Source organism: Pleurodeles waltl, chromosome 4_1 (genome assembly GCF_031143425.1).
Source record: "Pleurodeles waltl isolate 20211129_DDA chromosome 4_1, aPleWal1.hap1.20221129, whole genome shotgun sequence".
Taxonomy (NCBI): domain Eukaryota; kingdom Metazoa; phylum Chordata; class Amphibia; order Caudata; family Salamandridae; genus Pleurodeles; species Pleurodeles waltl.
Genome location: NC_090442.1, coordinates 19,243,471 through 19,261,824, shown reverse-complemented (window position 1 = coordinate 19,261,824; position 18,354 = coordinate 19,243,471). Strand labels below are relative to the sequence as shown.

The 18,354-nt window shown below is 47.0% G+C and overlaps 2 protein-coding genes across 2 annotated transcripts in view; one reads left to right on the top strand and one right to left on the bottom strand.

The window, feature by feature from the left end:
* LOC138286922 (uncharacterized) overlaps positions 1-18,354 on the bottom strand; it is a 244,649-nt gene that overhangs the window by 117,462 nt on the left and 108,833 nt on the right.
* Positions 1-18,354, top strand: part of LOC138287262 (zinc finger protein 850-like) — an 87,056-nt gene that overhangs the window by 62,387 nt on the left and 6,315 nt on the right. The window contains exon 3 of the mRNA XM_069227622.1: positions 1,952-1,963. Within this exon, the coding sequence (XP_069083723.1) occupies positions 1,952-1,963 (12 nt within the window). The remainder of the gene's footprint in view (positions 1-1,951; positions 1,964-18,354) is intronic.

Here is an 18,354-nt window from a genome sequence, read left to right as displayed (position 1 = left end):
TGCCTGCCTTCTTTCCCAATTCTTGGGGAGAGGTCAGATCTGAGTCCACTAGATATTGGTGTAACAAGTCAGACACACAGTTATTCAGAATATGCTCTCTCAGAATAAGATGATACAGGCTTTCATAGTCAGAAACTTTACTGCCATGTAACCACCCCTCCAAGGCCTTCACTGAACAGTCAACAAAGTCTATCCAGTCTTGTGAGGACTCTTTTCTGGTGTCTCTGAACGTAATCCTGTATTGTTCAGTGGTTAAGCCATATCCATCCAAGAGTGCATCCCTCAAAACTGCAAAATTGTTAGCATCACTTTCTCTAACAGTAAGGAGCCTATCCCTACCCTTTCCATCGAAAGATAGCCACAATATAGCAGCCCACTGCCTTTGAGGGACCCCCTGTACCATACAGGCCCTCTCAAGTGCAGCAAACCACTTGTTGATGTCATCCCACTCCTTGTAAGGGGGGACTATCTTGGACAGATTCCTGGAATCATGCTCTATAACAGGATTACTATCAGGAATACTGCTGTTGCTGCCACCATAGGGGCCAAACCCCAATCTCTGTCTCTCTTTCTCCAGGTCTAGGGATTCCCTATCTAGAGCCAGCTGTTGCTGTTTAAGCTTCAGTCTGGTCTCTTCCACTCTCAACTTTTTGAGTTCCCTTTCTAACATGTTGTCTTCAGGGTGGGTGGGTTGGGAATGCTTGGACACAGAAGATAAATTGGAAACAACAGAGGGAGATCTGTCCCTAACTGGACTCTAACAACCTGGTCTCCAGGAATAAAAACACCCCTACTATGATGGGAGCTTCTATTACTACCAGCATTACTAGGTGGTCTGCTAGGGGGCAGATTTGGAACAGAACCCTCCCCACCTCCCTCAAGGAGATCCCCTGAGTCAGAATGGGAGCCATCTATTAACTTCTCATTTGAAGTGCCTGCTTGGGGACTCATCATTCACAATAATCATGTTATATAGAAACTCTTTCGTAGGGTTCTTTCCTATCACTAAACTTCTATCTAAGCAGAGACTCCTTAGGCTCTTGTAATTCAAATTGTCATAGGTAGTATTGACCATTTTAAGAGCAGACTCTACATCAGACATGATACAAGAAGGTTTAGAGACAGTGAGAAGAAAGAAAAAGTTTCAGAACTTTTTAAAGAACAGAGAAAAAAACTTTTTCTAACTTTTTGGAAACTTTTAGAAGTTTTAGAATACTTTTCAGCACTTAGTAGAAAGTGTAAGAGGAGAAAAGCAAAACTTTTTGGTTAGGTGTACATACACTGAACTTTTGTATATTATTCTCTTATGAAAAGTACACAATGACAAAGTGGTAAGTAGTTACAAGTACTTATCCCACTGCTCCACAGCCAATGTAGGAGGCTGGCCTGGCTTGTAATGGGTACCAGAGGTACTTACACCTTGTGCCAGGTCCAGTTATCCCTTATTAGTGTAGAAGAGGTGTTTCTAGTAGCTTAGGCTGATAGAAGGTAGCTATGGCAAAGCAGCTTAGGCTGAACTAGGAGACATGTAAAGCTCCTACTATACCACTGGTGTCATATGCACAATATCATAAGAAAACACAATACACAGATGTACTAAAAATAAAGGTACTTTATTTTTATGACAATATGCCAAAAGTATCTCAGTGAGTACCATCAGTATGAGGATAAGTTATATACACAAGATATATGTACACAAACTAAAATTATGCAGATAATAGCAAAAGGAAGTAATGCAAGCAATGGAAAATTACAGTAGATTGCAATAGGAGCACATAGGTATAGGGGCAACACAAACCTCCAAAAGTGGAATGCGAACCACGAATGGACCCCAAACCTATGTGAGCTTCTAGAGGGTCGCTGGGACTGTAAGAAAACAGTGAGGGTTAGAAAAATAGCCCACCCCAAGACCCTGAAAGGTAGGTGTAAAGTGCACCTACTACCCCCAGAGAGCACAGAAGTCGTGATGGGGGTTTCTGCAGGAAGAAGAAACACTAACAATGCAAAAACAGTGGATTTCCGGACCTGAGTACCTGTAAGACAAGGGGACTAAGTCCAATAGTTGCAACAGTATCGAGAGTGGGCAGGAGCCCAGGAAATGCCAGCTGAGGGTGCAAGGAAGCTGCCACCTGTTGGAAGAAGCTTGGAAATCTGCAAGAACGAAGAGGACTAGGAACTTCCCCTTTGGAAGATGGATGTCCCACGTCGTGAAGAAGCTTGCAGAGGTGTTGCCATGCAGAAAGACCACAAACAACCCTTGCTAGCTGCAAGGATCGCGTTTAGGGTTTTTGGGTGCTGCTGTGGCACTGGAGGGACCAGGATGTCGCCACTTGGATGAGGAGACAGAGCCTGTTCAGGTACTTCTGCGGGTGCTGTCTGCTTCTGTGAGGGCACCCCGCCCAGCAACGTAGGGAGCCCTCACAGAAGCAGACAGCACCCGCAGAAGTACCTGAACAGGCACTTAGAAGAAAAGTGAACCAGAGTCCACCCGAAGTCACAAAAGGGAGTCCCACGACGCCGGAGGACAACTCAGAAGGTTGTTGTTGGACTTTTGGCCATACGCATGGTCATCCCTAGTCTTTTTGCCTCCTTCCTCCTGGTTTTTCTGACCTCTCGCTGTTGGCTCTAGGACTCTGAGCACTTTATCACTGCTGACCAGTGCTAAAGTGCAGGTGCTCTCCCATCTAAAGTTGGTATGATTGGCTTATACCTAATTGGCATATTTAATTTACCTATAAGTCCCTTGTACAGTGGTATCTCTATACCCAGGGCCTGTAAATTAAATACTACTAGTGGGCCTGCAGCGCTGCTTGCGCCACCCACTGAAGTAGACTTTGAAACCTGTCTCAGGCCTGCTAGCGCAGGGCCTGTGTGAGCAGTTTTCTGCCACAGGGACCTGGCATCTAAATGTACTTGCCAGGCCCAGAACTCCCCTTTTACTACATGTAAGTCACCCCTAAAGTACGCCCTAGCTAGCCCTTTGGGCAGGGTGCCATGTATGTAGAAGGAAGGACATGTGCCATATTGCGTGGCCTGTCCTGGTAGTGACAAACAGCCTAACTTGGTGTCTCACTGCTGTGAGTGCTGCCTTCTCATAGGATTGCATTAGAAATGCCCTGCCTTATGTGTAAAGGGTATTGTCTGATTTATGAGGGGTAGCGTAGGCGTGTTTGGTATGGTTGTGATGGGGATAATAAATACTGCTTACTGGTGGGGGTGTATTTTTTATTACTATCACAGAAATGCCACTTCTAGAAAGTGCGCATTTATCTGTGCTTATGATTCTGGTGTTTTGCAGCTTGACTCCAATCCACGTCTGGGCAGAGTGACAGTTGGGGCTTTGTGCATACTTTTCAGACAGCCTGTACACAGGGAGGTTGGAGGTGTCACAGAGGTGCATCTGCATACTGAATAGTCTTCCTGGGCTGAGAGAAGGGAGAGGCGGGGCACACCTACATTTGTAAAGGCTGTGCCCTGGCCTCACACAATAGGGTCGTTAACCCCCCACTGATGTTTGGAGCCTGTGCTGAAAGGAGAGAGGGGGCACTCCCAGAACCAGTTGTAACTGGCTGGAACCTCCTCTCCCTATCATTGTAAAACACTGTAAAAACAGGACTATAAGTACAGGGGAATTTTCCCCACAATTTGAACATTCTTGGAACTTGAAACTGGACACAGGACGCTGATGAATGGACTCACCAGGAAACCGCCATGGACTGCTGCTGCTGTGCTGACCTGTGACCTGCCTGGTCACTAGGAGGAACTGCCACCATCTGCACCCCTTGTGCTGGCCTGTAGCTGGGCCCACCAGCCCTGTGCTCCTTCTTGCTTGGTTGTTCCCAGGGGCAGGGTGCTGTGGCCCCTGACCCCTGCAACGATCTTTTAAACCTGTGCCCAGAATGCTTTAACAAAGAACAGGCATTCTTGCAATTACTGGCAAAAGGATCACCGCCGCAACCTGGGCTGTTAATGTGTCTCAGCGCTTTGAAAAGCGCCTTTCTTTTGCCCAGGGAAATCACCGCCGCAGCCCGGGAGCCTCAATGTGTCTTTGCGCTCTCTACGGCGCCTTTTGTGTGCTGGAATCACCGCCGCAGCCTGGGCAGAGCATTTGCCTTCAAGCGCGAGGTTCGCGCTGTCTCCAGTGCCCCCGGGGCACGTCCAAAAGCCAAGGAAGGAGCTAGCACGCTCTTAGCGTGCTCCCGGGGGACGCACGCTTTTCAAAGCGCCCCCGGGGCACCAGCAGGCCCCACCTTGGGCCGCGACGTCATCGGGACGGCGAGGGAGAGGAGAACGCCTCTCCCTCGTGTCGAGGAGTCCCGGAGGACTCCCCTGTTGACTCGGGCCGGGCGGCAGCCTCGCCGGAGGCTCGCCCTGGCCCCCGGCTCCCTTGTTGGCCCCCTCGCGGGCCAGGAGTATTTTAGTTAGGGGAAGGGCCACGGAGGCCCAGGGAGACCCCAGAGGTTAGCGGGTCCAACACGGAGGGGCCCGTGTTGCAACAAGGAGGGGGTGCGAGGCACCCCCCTCCCCCTTTGAAGCATTGGGTAACCTTGGCCCCCCTGGAGAGGGCCGGTGGAGGCCTGGGGGGGCCCCCAGTGATCACGGGTCCCAGAAGGGGCCCGTCAAAGAGTCAGAGAGGGTGCGTGCCGCCCCTCTCTATCTGCCATGTTTGGGGAGGCCCCCGTTTTTGCGCAAAGGAGCGCCGGGGGCCCCATTATTCGTTTTTAGGCGCTGGAAGTGCCTCCTCATCAACCAGGTACTTTTAAATGGACCAATAGAGTTATAATTGGAGTTCTTTCTACAGACTTTACTAATTATACTATGTTGCCTACCTGTTCTATGATGCTTTTACATATGTGTGCACATGTTCCTTTTATGGGCATGACTTGCTAATATGTTTCCCTAACTTGCCATAGATATTCGAATGTTCCTACTATGGGCGTTTTATGATATTCTAATGACAAGTGTGCTAATGTGATAACGTGTTCCTGACTACTGCTTATGTTGCAGAATACTGAGTAACCTGTGTGTTATGTGTGACTACTGCTAGTTTGCAGAGTAACTAATGTGTAACGTTCTGACAACTGCTAAGGTAGCAGGATAGTACTGTTATGTGATGTTGATCTAATAATTACGTTGTGTACAATACAGTATATTCTCATATAATCTGGTGTTGTGTTTCCTTTGTGGTGGGGATATTGCGTCACATGTGTGTGTGTGTTGTGCAAACGCTTTACACATTGCCTCCGGGTTAAGCCTGACTGCTCGTGCCAAGCTACCAAGGGGGTGAGCAGGGGTTATCTTGGACGTGTAACTCCCTTGCCCTGACTAGAGTGGGTAAGTTCTGCCTGGCTGAGGTGCATACCCTAGCCAACCAGAAACCCCATTTCTAACAGCTGTGCACTGCAGAAGGAGTGTCGGGGACCCAGGCTTGGCTGTGCATGAAGAAAATCCTGGAAGAGTGCACATGAGCCGGAGCAGCTGCAAATCACACGGTACCCAGCAATGCAGTCTAGCGTGGGGAGGCAAGGACTTACCTCCACCAAACTTGGACTGAAGAGTCACTGGACTGTGGGAGTCACTTGGACAGAGTTGCTGAGTTCCAGGGACCACACTCGTCTTGCTGAGAGGGGACCCAGAGGACCAGTGATGCAGTCTTTTGGTGCCTGCGGTTGCAGGGGGAAGATTCCGTCGACCCACAGGAGATTTCTTCAGAGCTCCTGGTGCATAGAGGAGGCAGGCTACCCCCAGAGCATGCACCACCTGGAAACAGTCGAGAAAGCCAGCAGGATGAAGCGATACAAGGTTGCTAGTAGTCGTCTTGCTACTTTGTTGCGGTTTTGCAGGCGTCCTGAGCAGGCCACGGTCGATCCTTTGGCAGAAGGTGAAGAGGGAGATGCAGAGGAACTCTGGTGAGCTCTTGCATTCGTTATCTGAAGAATTCCCCAAGGCAGAGATCGTAAATAGCCAGAAAAGGAGGTTTGGTTACCAAGGAAGGAGGATTGGCTACCAAGATAGGTAAGAGCCTATCAGAAGGAGCCTCTGACGTCACCTGCTGGCACTGGCCACTCAGAGCAGTCCAGTGTGCCACAAACACCTCTGTTTCCAAGATGGCAGAGGTCTGGGACAAACTGGAGGAGCTCTGGGCACCTCCCCTGGAGGTGCAGGTCAGGGGAGTGGTCACTCCCCTTTCCTTTGTCCAGTTTCGTGCCAGAGCAGGACTGGGGGATCCCTAAACCGGTGTAGACTGGCTTATGCAGAGATGGGCACCATCTGTGCCCATTAAAGCATTTCCAGAGGCTGGGGGAGGCTACTCCTCCCCAGCCTTCACACCTATTTCCAAAGGGAGGGGGTGTTACACCCTCTCTCAGAGAAAGTCCTTTGTTCTGCCTTCCTGGGCCAGGGCTGCCTGGACCCCAGGGGGGCAGAAACCTGTCTGAGGGGTTGGCAGCCGCAGCAGCTGCAGTGGAGACCCCGGAAAGGCAGTTTGGCAGTACCCGGGTTCTGTGCTAGAGACCCGGGCGATCATGGAATTGTCCCCCCAATGCCAGAATGGCATTGGGGTGACAATTCCATGATCTTAGACATGTTACATGGCCATGTTTGGAGTTACCATTGTGACGTTGTACATAGGTAGTGACCTATGTATAGTGCACGCGTGTAATGGTGTCCCCGCACTCACAAAGCCTGGGGAATTTGCCCTGAACGATGTGTGGGAACCTTGCCTAGTGCCAGGGTGCCCACACACTAAGTAACTTTGCACCCAACCTTCACCAGGTGAAGGTTAGACATATAGGTGACTTATAAGTTACTTAAGTGCAGTGGTAAATGGCTGTGAAATAACGTGGACGTTATTTCACTCAGGCTGAACTGGCAGGCCTGTGTAAGAATTGTCAGAGCTCCCTATGGGTAGCAAAAGAAATGCTGCAGCCCATAGGGATCTCCTGGAACCCTAATACCCTGGGTACCTCAGTACCATATACTAGGGAATTATATGGGTGTACCAGTATGCCAATGTGAATTGGTAAATTTTGTCACTAGCCTGTTAGTAACAAATTTGGAAAGCAGAGATAGCATAACCACTGAGGTTCTGGTTAGCAAGGCCTCAGTGAGACAGTTAGGCATCACACAGGGAACACATACAGGGCACATACTTATGAGCACTGGGGCCCTGCCTGGCAGGGTCCCAGTGAGACATAGACTAAAAGAACATATATACAGTGAAATATGTGGGTAACATGCCAGGCAAGATGGTACTTTCCTACAATTGAGTGTAATATTTTCGAGTGGTAAAATCCCCTCTTCATCCTTCAGACCTGGCACCACTAACTAATTTTCATAATAACATCCTCTATGTGAGAAATCTCGGTGTGAGTCAAACCATATTGTTTTGTCTTATGAATATATTGCCACTACAATATATTTCTTTATTTGTTTTCTAAATTAGCCTCTTTTGAAAGGAAGTGGTCAACAAAACTTGCATGGCAACAGACCCGATTTAGGCTGGGGACTCCTGGTTTTTAAAGATAAAGCCGACTTTATTTTACCTGTCTCTCGCCTAAAATTGCCTCTGGGTCAAAAAAAGTAAATAGGTAAAATACGTTCCCCCAGTTCTGTTTTTTAAATCTCCCACTTTCCTGTATTAAAATGTTAGCCTGGGTCACGTATGACAAAGCATACAGGCCAGCATTCTGAAAAGAGGGAGATTTAAAAACAAAATAAGGATGAATTAATATTACCCATTAACATACATAAAAACTGGAGGCAGCTAAAATAATTCACTTTTCGCCTTAAAAAATCCTTTCTCACCTGAATTGGGTCAAGTGATATGAGAAAGCAGCCAATAAGAGACATAAAGTCTGCGCTTGCAAAGCGTGGCAAACAGAAGCCTCTGGTTTAATATTTTAAGGCGCAAATAATAGCCTTAACCCCAAACTCGATTTGATCCAAAGTGCCATAGAGTTGTTTGAGGATACGCAGGTATATTAAATACAAAGAATATTCGACATGAACAGGAAAATTAGAAAAAAGTGTCGTTTAGTTGTAGCAGAAACCTACAGTTTCATATATTTTATTAAACACAAGCCCTCATTTCAATTCACTCTTTTCTGCCACAAAATGCTTCTTTGTGTGAAATGTATTCACTGCTGGAGCCTGGAGGCGGCGGTCCCGTCAGCGGCCACCAGAGGGCGCTCCTCCCCTGCGGATAAAATGACTAAGCACATTGTATGAAAGGGAGAAGGGTTTCCTCTTCCGGGTCAGCGGCGGCAGAGACAGCACCAGCAGCGGATGCTGACATCACTTCCGGCCGCTCCCACTGTGTCCAGCCTGCTGCAGGGGAGGAAGGACCCCCTGTCTGTCTGTGCAGTTATCTTCATCTTCAGACTCTCACAGACCCCCCCCCAGACCCCAAATCTGCACCTGCCCCCCCCCAGCACCAGGAGGAGGAGAGAGCCTGGAAATGTCTGCACAGGTTTCTGCTCAGGTAGGAGATTGTCAGAGGAAATCCTTTGTTCTGCCTTCCTGGGCCAGGGCTGCCTGGACCCCAGGTGGGCAGAAACCTGTCTGAGGGGTTTCTCAGCACCTTCTGCTGTGTTTGTAGAAATAGACTGAATAATCCTGGAGGAAATCTCTGCAAGGAGCCGGGCTGAGCTGGGCTCTTCTACCCGGGGGCCTCTGGGGGCTTTCCTTCCTCTCCAGGGGTGTTTGTGGGCATCATTTGTGTTAAAGAGGGGATCTGTGCACTGCATCTCACTGCACTATACAAATCTATGCACAATGCACTGCATCTTACTGCACTGTGAGGAATGTGCTCTGCATCTTACTGCACTATACAAATCTATGCACAATGCACTGCGTGTTGCTACCCTGTTTATTAGAAACTGTGCATACTGCACTGCATCTTACTGCACTCTGAGGAATCTGTTCCATTGCACTGCATCTTCAGTGCTCTATGAGTAATCTGTACGCACTGCACGACATTTTACTACAGTATGAGGAATCTGAGTGTACACCTCACCTTACTGCACTATGAGGACTCTATGCACACTGCACTGGTTTTTACTATACTATGAGGGGTGTTTACAGAGACAATGTATCCACTGGTGTTTGCTGCAGTATGCCGTATCCGTGCACACATGCACTTACTCAATCATTTATCTGCCTTCTCATCCATTCAGTCATTTATCCATGAACTCAGTAATTCGCAAATGATTCATTCATCAATTTACTCGCCCATCAACCTTTCATTTATCCACTCACCCATTCCTTCTCATCACTCACTCCTTTATTTGTCTATATTATCACTTGTGTGTGCATTCATGCATTCATCTCTGCACTTACTCACCCATCCATTTAGTCTCCCATTGACTTATTCACGTAGTTGCCCACTCACCCATCCAAACACCCCCACACACAAGACTGCCAATAAAATAATACGCACTTTGTTAATAAAGAAGCACACTTAGCTTTTTGACTTTATCGTTTCCTTATCTTTCTTGGAGCATGGTTCTCAAGGGGCCATTATAATTCCTGGAGGGAAGATACTCTGAGGAAATTCTGATACCATGGGGTTTTGTTTTGTGTTACCTCCCCATTCCTAGCACCACAGGGTGAAGTGGGGGATAGTCAGGAGCATCGATGAGTGAGCAGATGAATGAATGGGTGAAATATTGATAACCTTACCAGTTGTATCTGTGACAGGTTGTGTAAAGAAAAATCGCAGAGTGTGAGTTGTAATACTGATTTGATCATGAACACGCATTACACCCTGAATTATGAATTCCCTGCCCCTCAGAAAGGGATCCATAGTTATTTGATCTTAGCATTGAGAAAGACGGCACACATTCCAATTGAACAGACAGAGCTCACTCATACGACTGCAAATACAGCAGGCACAGAGGCTTCTGCTGAATGCTGATCCCTAACAGTCTGACATATGAACGTTGTTGATATGTATAATGCACGTGTACCGGGAACACATTGGGAATCTGACCCGATTGCCTAAAATGCTTCATCGGCTCATGTACATCTGATTGTTTCTGAATTCAGCTGTTGTCACATCCTCTTGTACAGGCACCATGGACTCTATGACGTGTGGCATGTATTTAAATATACCAAGAATGTGCTCACACTGCTAACCAGTCCATCCCCTTAATCAATTATATTTATTGTGGAGAAAGGTAAAAAATCAACCATCAGTAAGTGGATGAAAAGAGGAACTGCCTCGAACACCAATGGGTATCTAGTAAACTCACAAGGATGAATTGTGTTGAATTGAACCAACATAAACACATTGTAAGAACACAGTGACAGCTCTTCCTCCTGTAGTCGACATTGAATAGAGATTGAACACTGTATGACATACTACTCCTGGCCAATATCTTGTCTCCATTTGGGGCATTACATCTCCACACACGCAGGCCCAAGCTCCGGTGGTTAGGCCTTCTACATCACTCCTAAGGCGTGCAGTTACGCATCAGAACGCCCTCACCACTTCTCACTAATCCACAAGAAGCTGATGGCCTGGCTCTTCAATTAGTATCCTGACATTTTTTTTATCTCTAATGAACCCCCTAAGTGAGCACTATATTCTGGAATGCCAACACTAAGACCCTTATTAAATGCATCTCAGAATTACATTTTTGTTCTGGGTCAGACTCCACTATATCACCCTCATGACTCAAGGGCAAGTGAATGGGCTCCTGTCAGAATTATTCACTGTAGAAATGGGAACAAACCAGGGATGTTAACCTGGATTCAGCATTAATTGGCATAAATAGTACTATATCCTCTTTAATCGATGCAACACTTTCTCTGAGTTCCAGAGAGACGTTTAACAATGGTGATTGCTTTCTTCCTCATGTTTGTGCGGTATCCATACTTCAGAATGCGCCATATTGGGCACCTGAGAATTTGTTTCTAAAGGCTTGGTGCAACACTTGTGGAACAAGGGTCCTCCACAAATGTCTGTAGATTCATTGACACATGGAATGCATGAAGGGTGAATCACACTGCCAGTTATAAAGAAGGATTATTGCATGTGCAGTCTATTGGAAATAAATGACTTGGCTGCGGTAGAGGCCGGCTACCAAATAGCGCAGTTGTGGCATACAGCACCAGAGGATATGCTGCAAGGCACAGCCACGGTGATACAAGTGAAGAGGACGGCGTCCAGGAAGAAAGGGTGAGACATTAAATTAACAGGTTATAAACCTTTGGACAAAGAGTCTCCCGAATTTTCACAGACGTTTCCATGTGGAATTTGTCCTCTGTGACCCTGACCTCTGGACTGAAAGAAGAGGGTGCTTCTTTGATTTTCATTCCAGGTGCCTTTGCAACGGGGAACTCCTTTGTATAGTCTGGTAGGAGAAATGGCCCCTCCCAGCCCTAGTGAAAAGGCCTGATCCAAAGAAGTAACTATGTTGACAGATCTGGTTACTTCTTTTACAAAACGATCTCCGAACAGGAGGCCTCCACCTGAAGGACTGGCACCATCAATTGCTATATCACTAAGAATGGGAGTAATACATAAAAATACGAATCTACAGTGATAAGCCGATAGGGATAATTGACGTTGCCCAAGAAACAAATGACTCTTTGAGTCCAACCTATTAGAATTTGACATGAGTGTTCAGGGTATTGGAGAGGTAGTAGTGGGTGGGACTGCCCGAGCTCTGTTTCTAACATGCAGTAAAAAAACGCCACCACTCCATTGGAGTTGGGACCAGCAGACCAGTTGTACCGTCAGCTCTGTCAGAAATTGCGACTGGTCTGTATTCAGTGAGTAGACACTTCCTAATAATATCGCTGTGCCATATAGGATCCTTTCCACAAACAAGTAGAGCCCCTCTGCTATGGTATCCATGCATTTGAAGAGGCACTGGAGTCTACTCCACATCCACCTCACACCTCACATAGCCATCCTCATATAGGCAGAGTATGTCGTGCAGTAGCCCTGACCCTGCCAGTGTTTCTGTTATCTATGTTCCTACTCCTTACCGGTGTGAGTTTCCTATAGAAAGGCGATGTGTGCCGCTGTTTGAGGTATACATGTACCACGTGTCATTTTGTAGTGGAGCCCATACCCTTAACATTCCACGTTATTAGTGCTATTCTACCCATTGTATGTGAGTGTTAGGCCTGGCATCTTTTGGTGTGTTTCCCCTGTCTTTTGCCTTCTGAACTCCTGTTTTTATGGTATGCTGGATTAGAGGTAGAGGCTCTCAGAGATACTGGAGCCAGTGTGACCACGGTCCAGTGTCACCTGGTGTCTGAAGAGCAGATAGTCCCTGGTGTATTCCACCAAGTATTTGCAGTGGACAACTCAGAGGGCCAGTGTAGAGCGGTTCAGATTCCTTTTGAGTGGGGGAGGTCTCACATACCTTAAAGGTAGCAGTGAGCCCCACCATGCCTGTTCACTGTCTGCTGGGCACTGACCTGGAGACCTCCGCCTGGACAGAGGTGGAGCTCAGGTCACACTTGGGGATGTTGGGGTTGCCAGAGTGGGCATGTGTGACAACCAGGTCCATGGCAACCAGTCAGGGTGATCAGGAGGACCTGGAGCCTGAAACAGTGGCCCAGGTGCCTGCCAAGAGAAAGGGCAAGGGGTGTGGGAAACCGGCCCCTGATGTTCCCACGGTCCGGGAGGAGGCTGACCTCGAGGGGGACACCCTGGCACTTACAGGGGAACAAATGGCCGAACTGGGAGACCTCTGATAGGTCATTTAGAGGAGGGCAAGACCTTTGACAGGCTTGTCACCCACTTCTACTGGCTCCAAATGAGACAAAATACAAATGCTTTTCGTAGGTCCTGCCAGATTTGCCAAGTGAGTGGCAAAAGTGGAGGGAAAAGTAGAGCTCCTCTACAACCCTTCCCAGTCGCGAGCACCCTTTTAAGTGGGTGGATATTGACATAGTTGGGCTTCTGGACCACGAGACCGCCCTGGCCAGCAGGTTCATCCTAGTCTTTGAGGACCATGCCACTCGGTACCCCGAAGCTATCCCTCTGAATACAGTGACAGCGCCCATTGTGGCCCGGGCACTGATGGGGATCTTCACCTGAGTGGGTTTCCCCAAATAGGGAGTATCTAACTGGGGTACCAACTTTATGTCAATGTACATAAGGACCCTGTGGAAGGAGTGTGGCTTTAACTACAGGTTTACCACTCCTTACCAACCCCAAAGTAACAGGTTGGTTGAGAGATTCAACTGTACCCTGAAGGGCATGATTGGGGATCTGTCAGACTCCATGAGGCGTAAGTGGGACGTCCTCTTGCCATGCCTTCTCTTTGCCTACAGGGAAGTACCACAGAGAGGGGTTGGCTTTAGCCCCTTTGAGCTATTGTATGGGAACCCTGTGAAAGGACCTCTAAGTCTGGTGAAAGAGGGCTGGGAGCAAGCTCCTAGGAAATTACCCTAGGATGTTTTTAGTTACAAGCTGGCCTTCAGAAACCAGACTGCCCGCTTCAGGAAGCTCACTCAGGAGTATCTGGAGGCAAGCCAGGAGGACATGAAACGCTTGTACAACCAGAATATTACTCTGGTTGAGTATCAGCCTGGTCAGAAGGTGTGGGTCATGGCCCCAGTAGAGCCCTGTGCTCTACAGGACAAGTGAACAGGGCCATTAGAGGTAAAGGAGCGCAAGAGTGATGTCACCTAGTTGGTGGACTTGCAGACTCCTAGGAACTCCTTGAGGGTCCTACATGTGAACCTCCTCAAACCCCACTTTGAGAGGTCTGAGTTAACCATGCTTCAGGGAACAGGGTGGGTCAGTAGAAGGGATGATCCTCTCCCTTTCTCTGACTTTAGAACAACAGAGTGACTGTTGCCAGTTACTGGGACAATTTTCAGCTCTGTTCTCACTCACTCCAGGTGTCACCCATCTATGCACGCCTGCCTGTAGAACACAAAGTTTACAGATTAGCTGACAGAGTGAAGACCAGCATCAAAGATGAGGTATCCAAGATGTTGGCTTTAGGGGTGATTGAGCACTCCAGCAGCCCTTGGCCAGCCCAGTGTTTTTGGTACCTAAGGCTGCTGCATCTGGTGCCACACCAGAACTTCAGTTCTGTGTGGACTACTGTGGGCTCAATTCATTCACCAAGACTGACGCCCACCCCATCCCCAGAGCTGATGCTCTCAGTGATCGGTTGAAAGTTCCTCAGCACGTTTGATTTACCGTCTGGGTACTGGCAGATTGTCTTAACTGATGGGGCCATGGAGAGGTCAGCGTTTTCCACGCCAGAGGGGCACTTCCACTTCGGGGTCATGCCCTTTGGGTTGAAGAACACCTCAGCCACCTTCCAGAGGCTGATAAATCAGATCCTGACTGGGCTTGAGAACTTCAGTGCGGCCTACCTTGACGACATTGCTGTTTTCAGCTCCAGCTGGGAGGACCACTTGTACCACCTGTGGTAAGTGTTGAAGGTGCTGCAAGCCTCAGGCCTTACTATCAAGGCCAGGAAGTGCCAGATAGTGTAGGGGTCAGTGGTGTATTTGGGACACCAGGTATGAAGCTGCCGGGTGGTGCCCTTGCAAACCAAGATTGATGCCATTCGAGCTTGGGCACGCCCTAAGACCCAGACAGAGGTGAGAGCCTTCTTATGCCTCACCAGATACTACTGGAGATTTGTCAAGGGTTATGGCACCAGTGTTGCTCCCCTGACAGAGCTGACTTCTAAGCAGCAGCCTAGACAGTTGATCTGGACTGAGACATGCCAAACTGCGTTTGACCCTCTGAAGGAGGCCATGTGCATGGCACCCTCCCCGCTGGCCCCTGACTTCTCCAAGGAGTTTGTGGTACAAGCAGATGCTTCAGTGCATGGTGTGGGAGCAGTACTCTCACAGCTGAACGAAGAGGGCTTAGGCCAACCTGACAACTCCCCAGGGAATAGAGGTGGAGTCCAATTGAAAGGCAAGCTTTTGCTGTGGTCTGGGCACTGAAGAAGCTATGACCCTACTTGTTTGGGTCTCACCAACCACAGGCCCCTCAGATGGTTAATGCATATGAGGGGTGAGAACTCAAAACTGCTGAGGTGGTCAATTTCCCTACAGGGGATGGACTTTACGGTGGAGCACTGTCCTGGCACAGAACACACCAACGCTGATGGTCTGTCCAGGTTTTCCACCTTAGTGAGGAGAACTCCCAAGGGGTTGGGTAGTTCTCCCTACTCTCAGCTAGAGGGGACAAGTTTAGACCTGGCATCTTTTGGTGTGGTTCTCCTGTCTTTTTGCCCTCTGACCTCCTGTTTTTATGATGTGCTGGACTCTGTTTTTGCTGGTTTATTGCCCTGCGCACTTTACCACTGCTGATCAGTGCTAAAGTGCAAGTGCTCCCTATGTTAATTGTATTGGTGATTGGTTTATCCATGATTGGCATATCTGATTTAATAGTAAGTCCCTAGTAAAGTGCACTATGTGTGCCCAGGGCCTGTAGATCAAATGCCACTCACATGAGTAGCCCTGTAAATATATCTCAGACCTGCCACTGCAGTCTTGCACTGCTAATTGGACCTGGCAAGTATACCGATTTTCCAGACTCAAACCTTCCCTTTTACTAAATGGAAGTCACCCCTAAAGTAGGCCCTAGGTAGCCTTATGGGCAGGGTGTAGTGTATTTAAAAGGTAGGACACATACTGATGTGTTTTACATGTGCAATACTACAGTTGTACGACCGCCTTGGGCCTACAGACAACAGCGCTTCAGCAACGCAGCCTCCACCGTGACCTGGGGACACAGCACGTCGCACTGCCCGCTTCACACCGCAGCCCTGGTCACACTGACGCCGCAGGATGCCATCACCGAGCTGCTGCCTGCACCGTGGCCTGTGGGCACCACACGTCACATCGTCCCGCACCGCAGCCCCAACGTCATCAACGCCAGCACTCCTGACTTTGTCCTCAGCCCGGAGTTCAAGATTATGTAAGAGCTCTGATAATAGCCTCTCTGATTATGCCACTATTATAGTAGGGCTTGAATACTTGCAATTTCAATCCCTACTAAAGCAATTTCCTTAATTTGCCACTTTTCCGCCGATCTATGTACTGGTGCTGGAGGAAGCAGTAAGCAATAGTTCTAGGGCTGGAATGCCTTTGAGTCTGCAAACCTGCTAACTTGCATATTTAAATGATTTTCACCAGCTCTTCTATAATCGTTTCCCATAATGAAAAAGGTTGGAAATTTACTCCTGACAATGGCAGAAGTAGAAGTTCTTCCAGGGTTGGGAAAAAAGTGGTTGGAGGGAAAGTGAACTTGTAAATGCTCAATAGATTTTCACATGAGCACATCTACGCATGCATATTTGCTCATGCTAAAATACAGTTCACAAATATTTTCTAGGCATACAATTTCCTGGGCTACTTCTGTAAGTTCTTGTGAATTCATGAAAGCCACTAATTCAAAGACATATACCATGGGTGCTCTTTTGTGAATTCTTTAAGAATTGGGCCCCTAATTAGGTCTGGCGTTAACAAAGACATTTTGTTTTGATAAAACTTCTATTTCTCTCTCTATCGGCTGGCTTTGCAGTTAGTGATCGCATTCTGCTCTTCCACAATGAGTATATTGGCACACAAAGTAGTTTTGTTCAGTGCAGGGACTATTGTGGCAATCAGTGATGTAATGAAACTGGAGGGGCCTCCCTGCAAAGAATACAGAGATCCTCCCCCTAGACTCATTCAGGGCTTGTGCTGTGCTGAGGGGGCCCCCTATAGGAGGCTGAGGGGCCTTTGTTACGCCACTGGTGGCAATGTGTACCGTTTGAGACCAAAAACGTTTTTTAATTTTTACCAGTGTTTGTTACAATGGTGAGGGCCTGGCAGCTCCCACAACAATAAAGTGTTTTCAAAAGCCATGTCAAAACAAGACACGCATTGACAAAACCAAAAGACTCACAAAATATGTCAGATAGATTGGCTTTGCCAGTGCTTGTTTATTTTCATGCTTCCCATAATCTTGTTGAAAATGGTTTTCCATTAGGAATATTTTTGGGAAATACTAGCATGCATCAACACATTTTACTAAATGACCCTTCAAAGAAATAGCACCTAACATTTCATAGTAGTAAAACGTTATTTTCCTACTTGCATTTTTTTCTGAACATTTTATTTTGAAAGCAAAGAATCATCACTCTTGCTTACAAGCTTCTGCAAACATCTGTATATAATCAGAGAAAATTCTTTGATCATTATACTTAGCCTCATATTGTTAAACCTTTCAAACATGAGTGTGTACTTTTTATTTTTTGGAACCACTGTAAGTAGGGCACTATGACCTTAAAACGTTTATTTACAGTGCTCACCCTAATAATGAAGGTTTTTCATTAATGAACCATAAATACAAGTTCGAACAGCATTAACTTATGGACACATATTACCTCCACTGCAGACAGTTCCCTTTTTTTGTAAACTGGCAGCCAAAGGGTTTGTGCTGCAGGGGGTTGGACCTACTTGTCCCAAGGACAAAAGAAACATGAAAACTTGTTGCCCTTGATGCCAAAAAATATGTCCTGGGTGTCAGGTGATATGAATTCCACATCCATGTGTATGTAGTAAAGACATATGTATTACAAACGGGATGTATAACGCTAATAGCCAAGTCTATAAAAATAATGTGACGTTAAAAATACCTGACATGTATACATATGTGGCAGTGGTAACAAACGTAATTTCCTGTATTATGCACCCTTTTTGTTTCTTAGTTTATTAAAACAATTAAGATCTATGGAAAAAAGTTATTGTGTGAACACTGGTAAATGTCTACTTTTTCTGAAGTAAAGAAGATGTGATTTGCTCAACAGAACTTTTAGTTAAATATTTGTGTATGGTGAAATGTCCCTTGATGAGTTTCAAAGATGATGATGAAACAATGACTTTAACAACCAACTTTATTTTGTTTACACATTCCTTTACGTTTCCATTTAGTGATTTTCAATCTCTTTACATCCAACAGGAAACAAGCCTTGAATGTGCAAAATGATTATGAATAATGAAGAGAATATTGCAAATCTGAAAAAGCTGTCAGAAATAATGAGATAAAATATTCAGGAAAACATCAGTGAATAAACAGACGACCAACACCAGCTTTGATCATGGGATCGGTATGATGTGGTTACCACAGTAATCAGTTCTTTAAAAAGATAATAGACCATCATTCAGTGCTCTAGGTGTATTGTAAACTCTTCTAGGCCAAACCACAGCAACCAGAGAAAAGCACAACAGAGCGGAGACAAACAATTGAAGAGTAAAGGAAAGAGGAGTTCTGCTGCCTAAAATAGAGAGGACAGTACCAATATGCACTGACCAGAAGGAGAAGGATTAATCTTTACCCACACATGTTGAAACTGTTATCCAATCCAA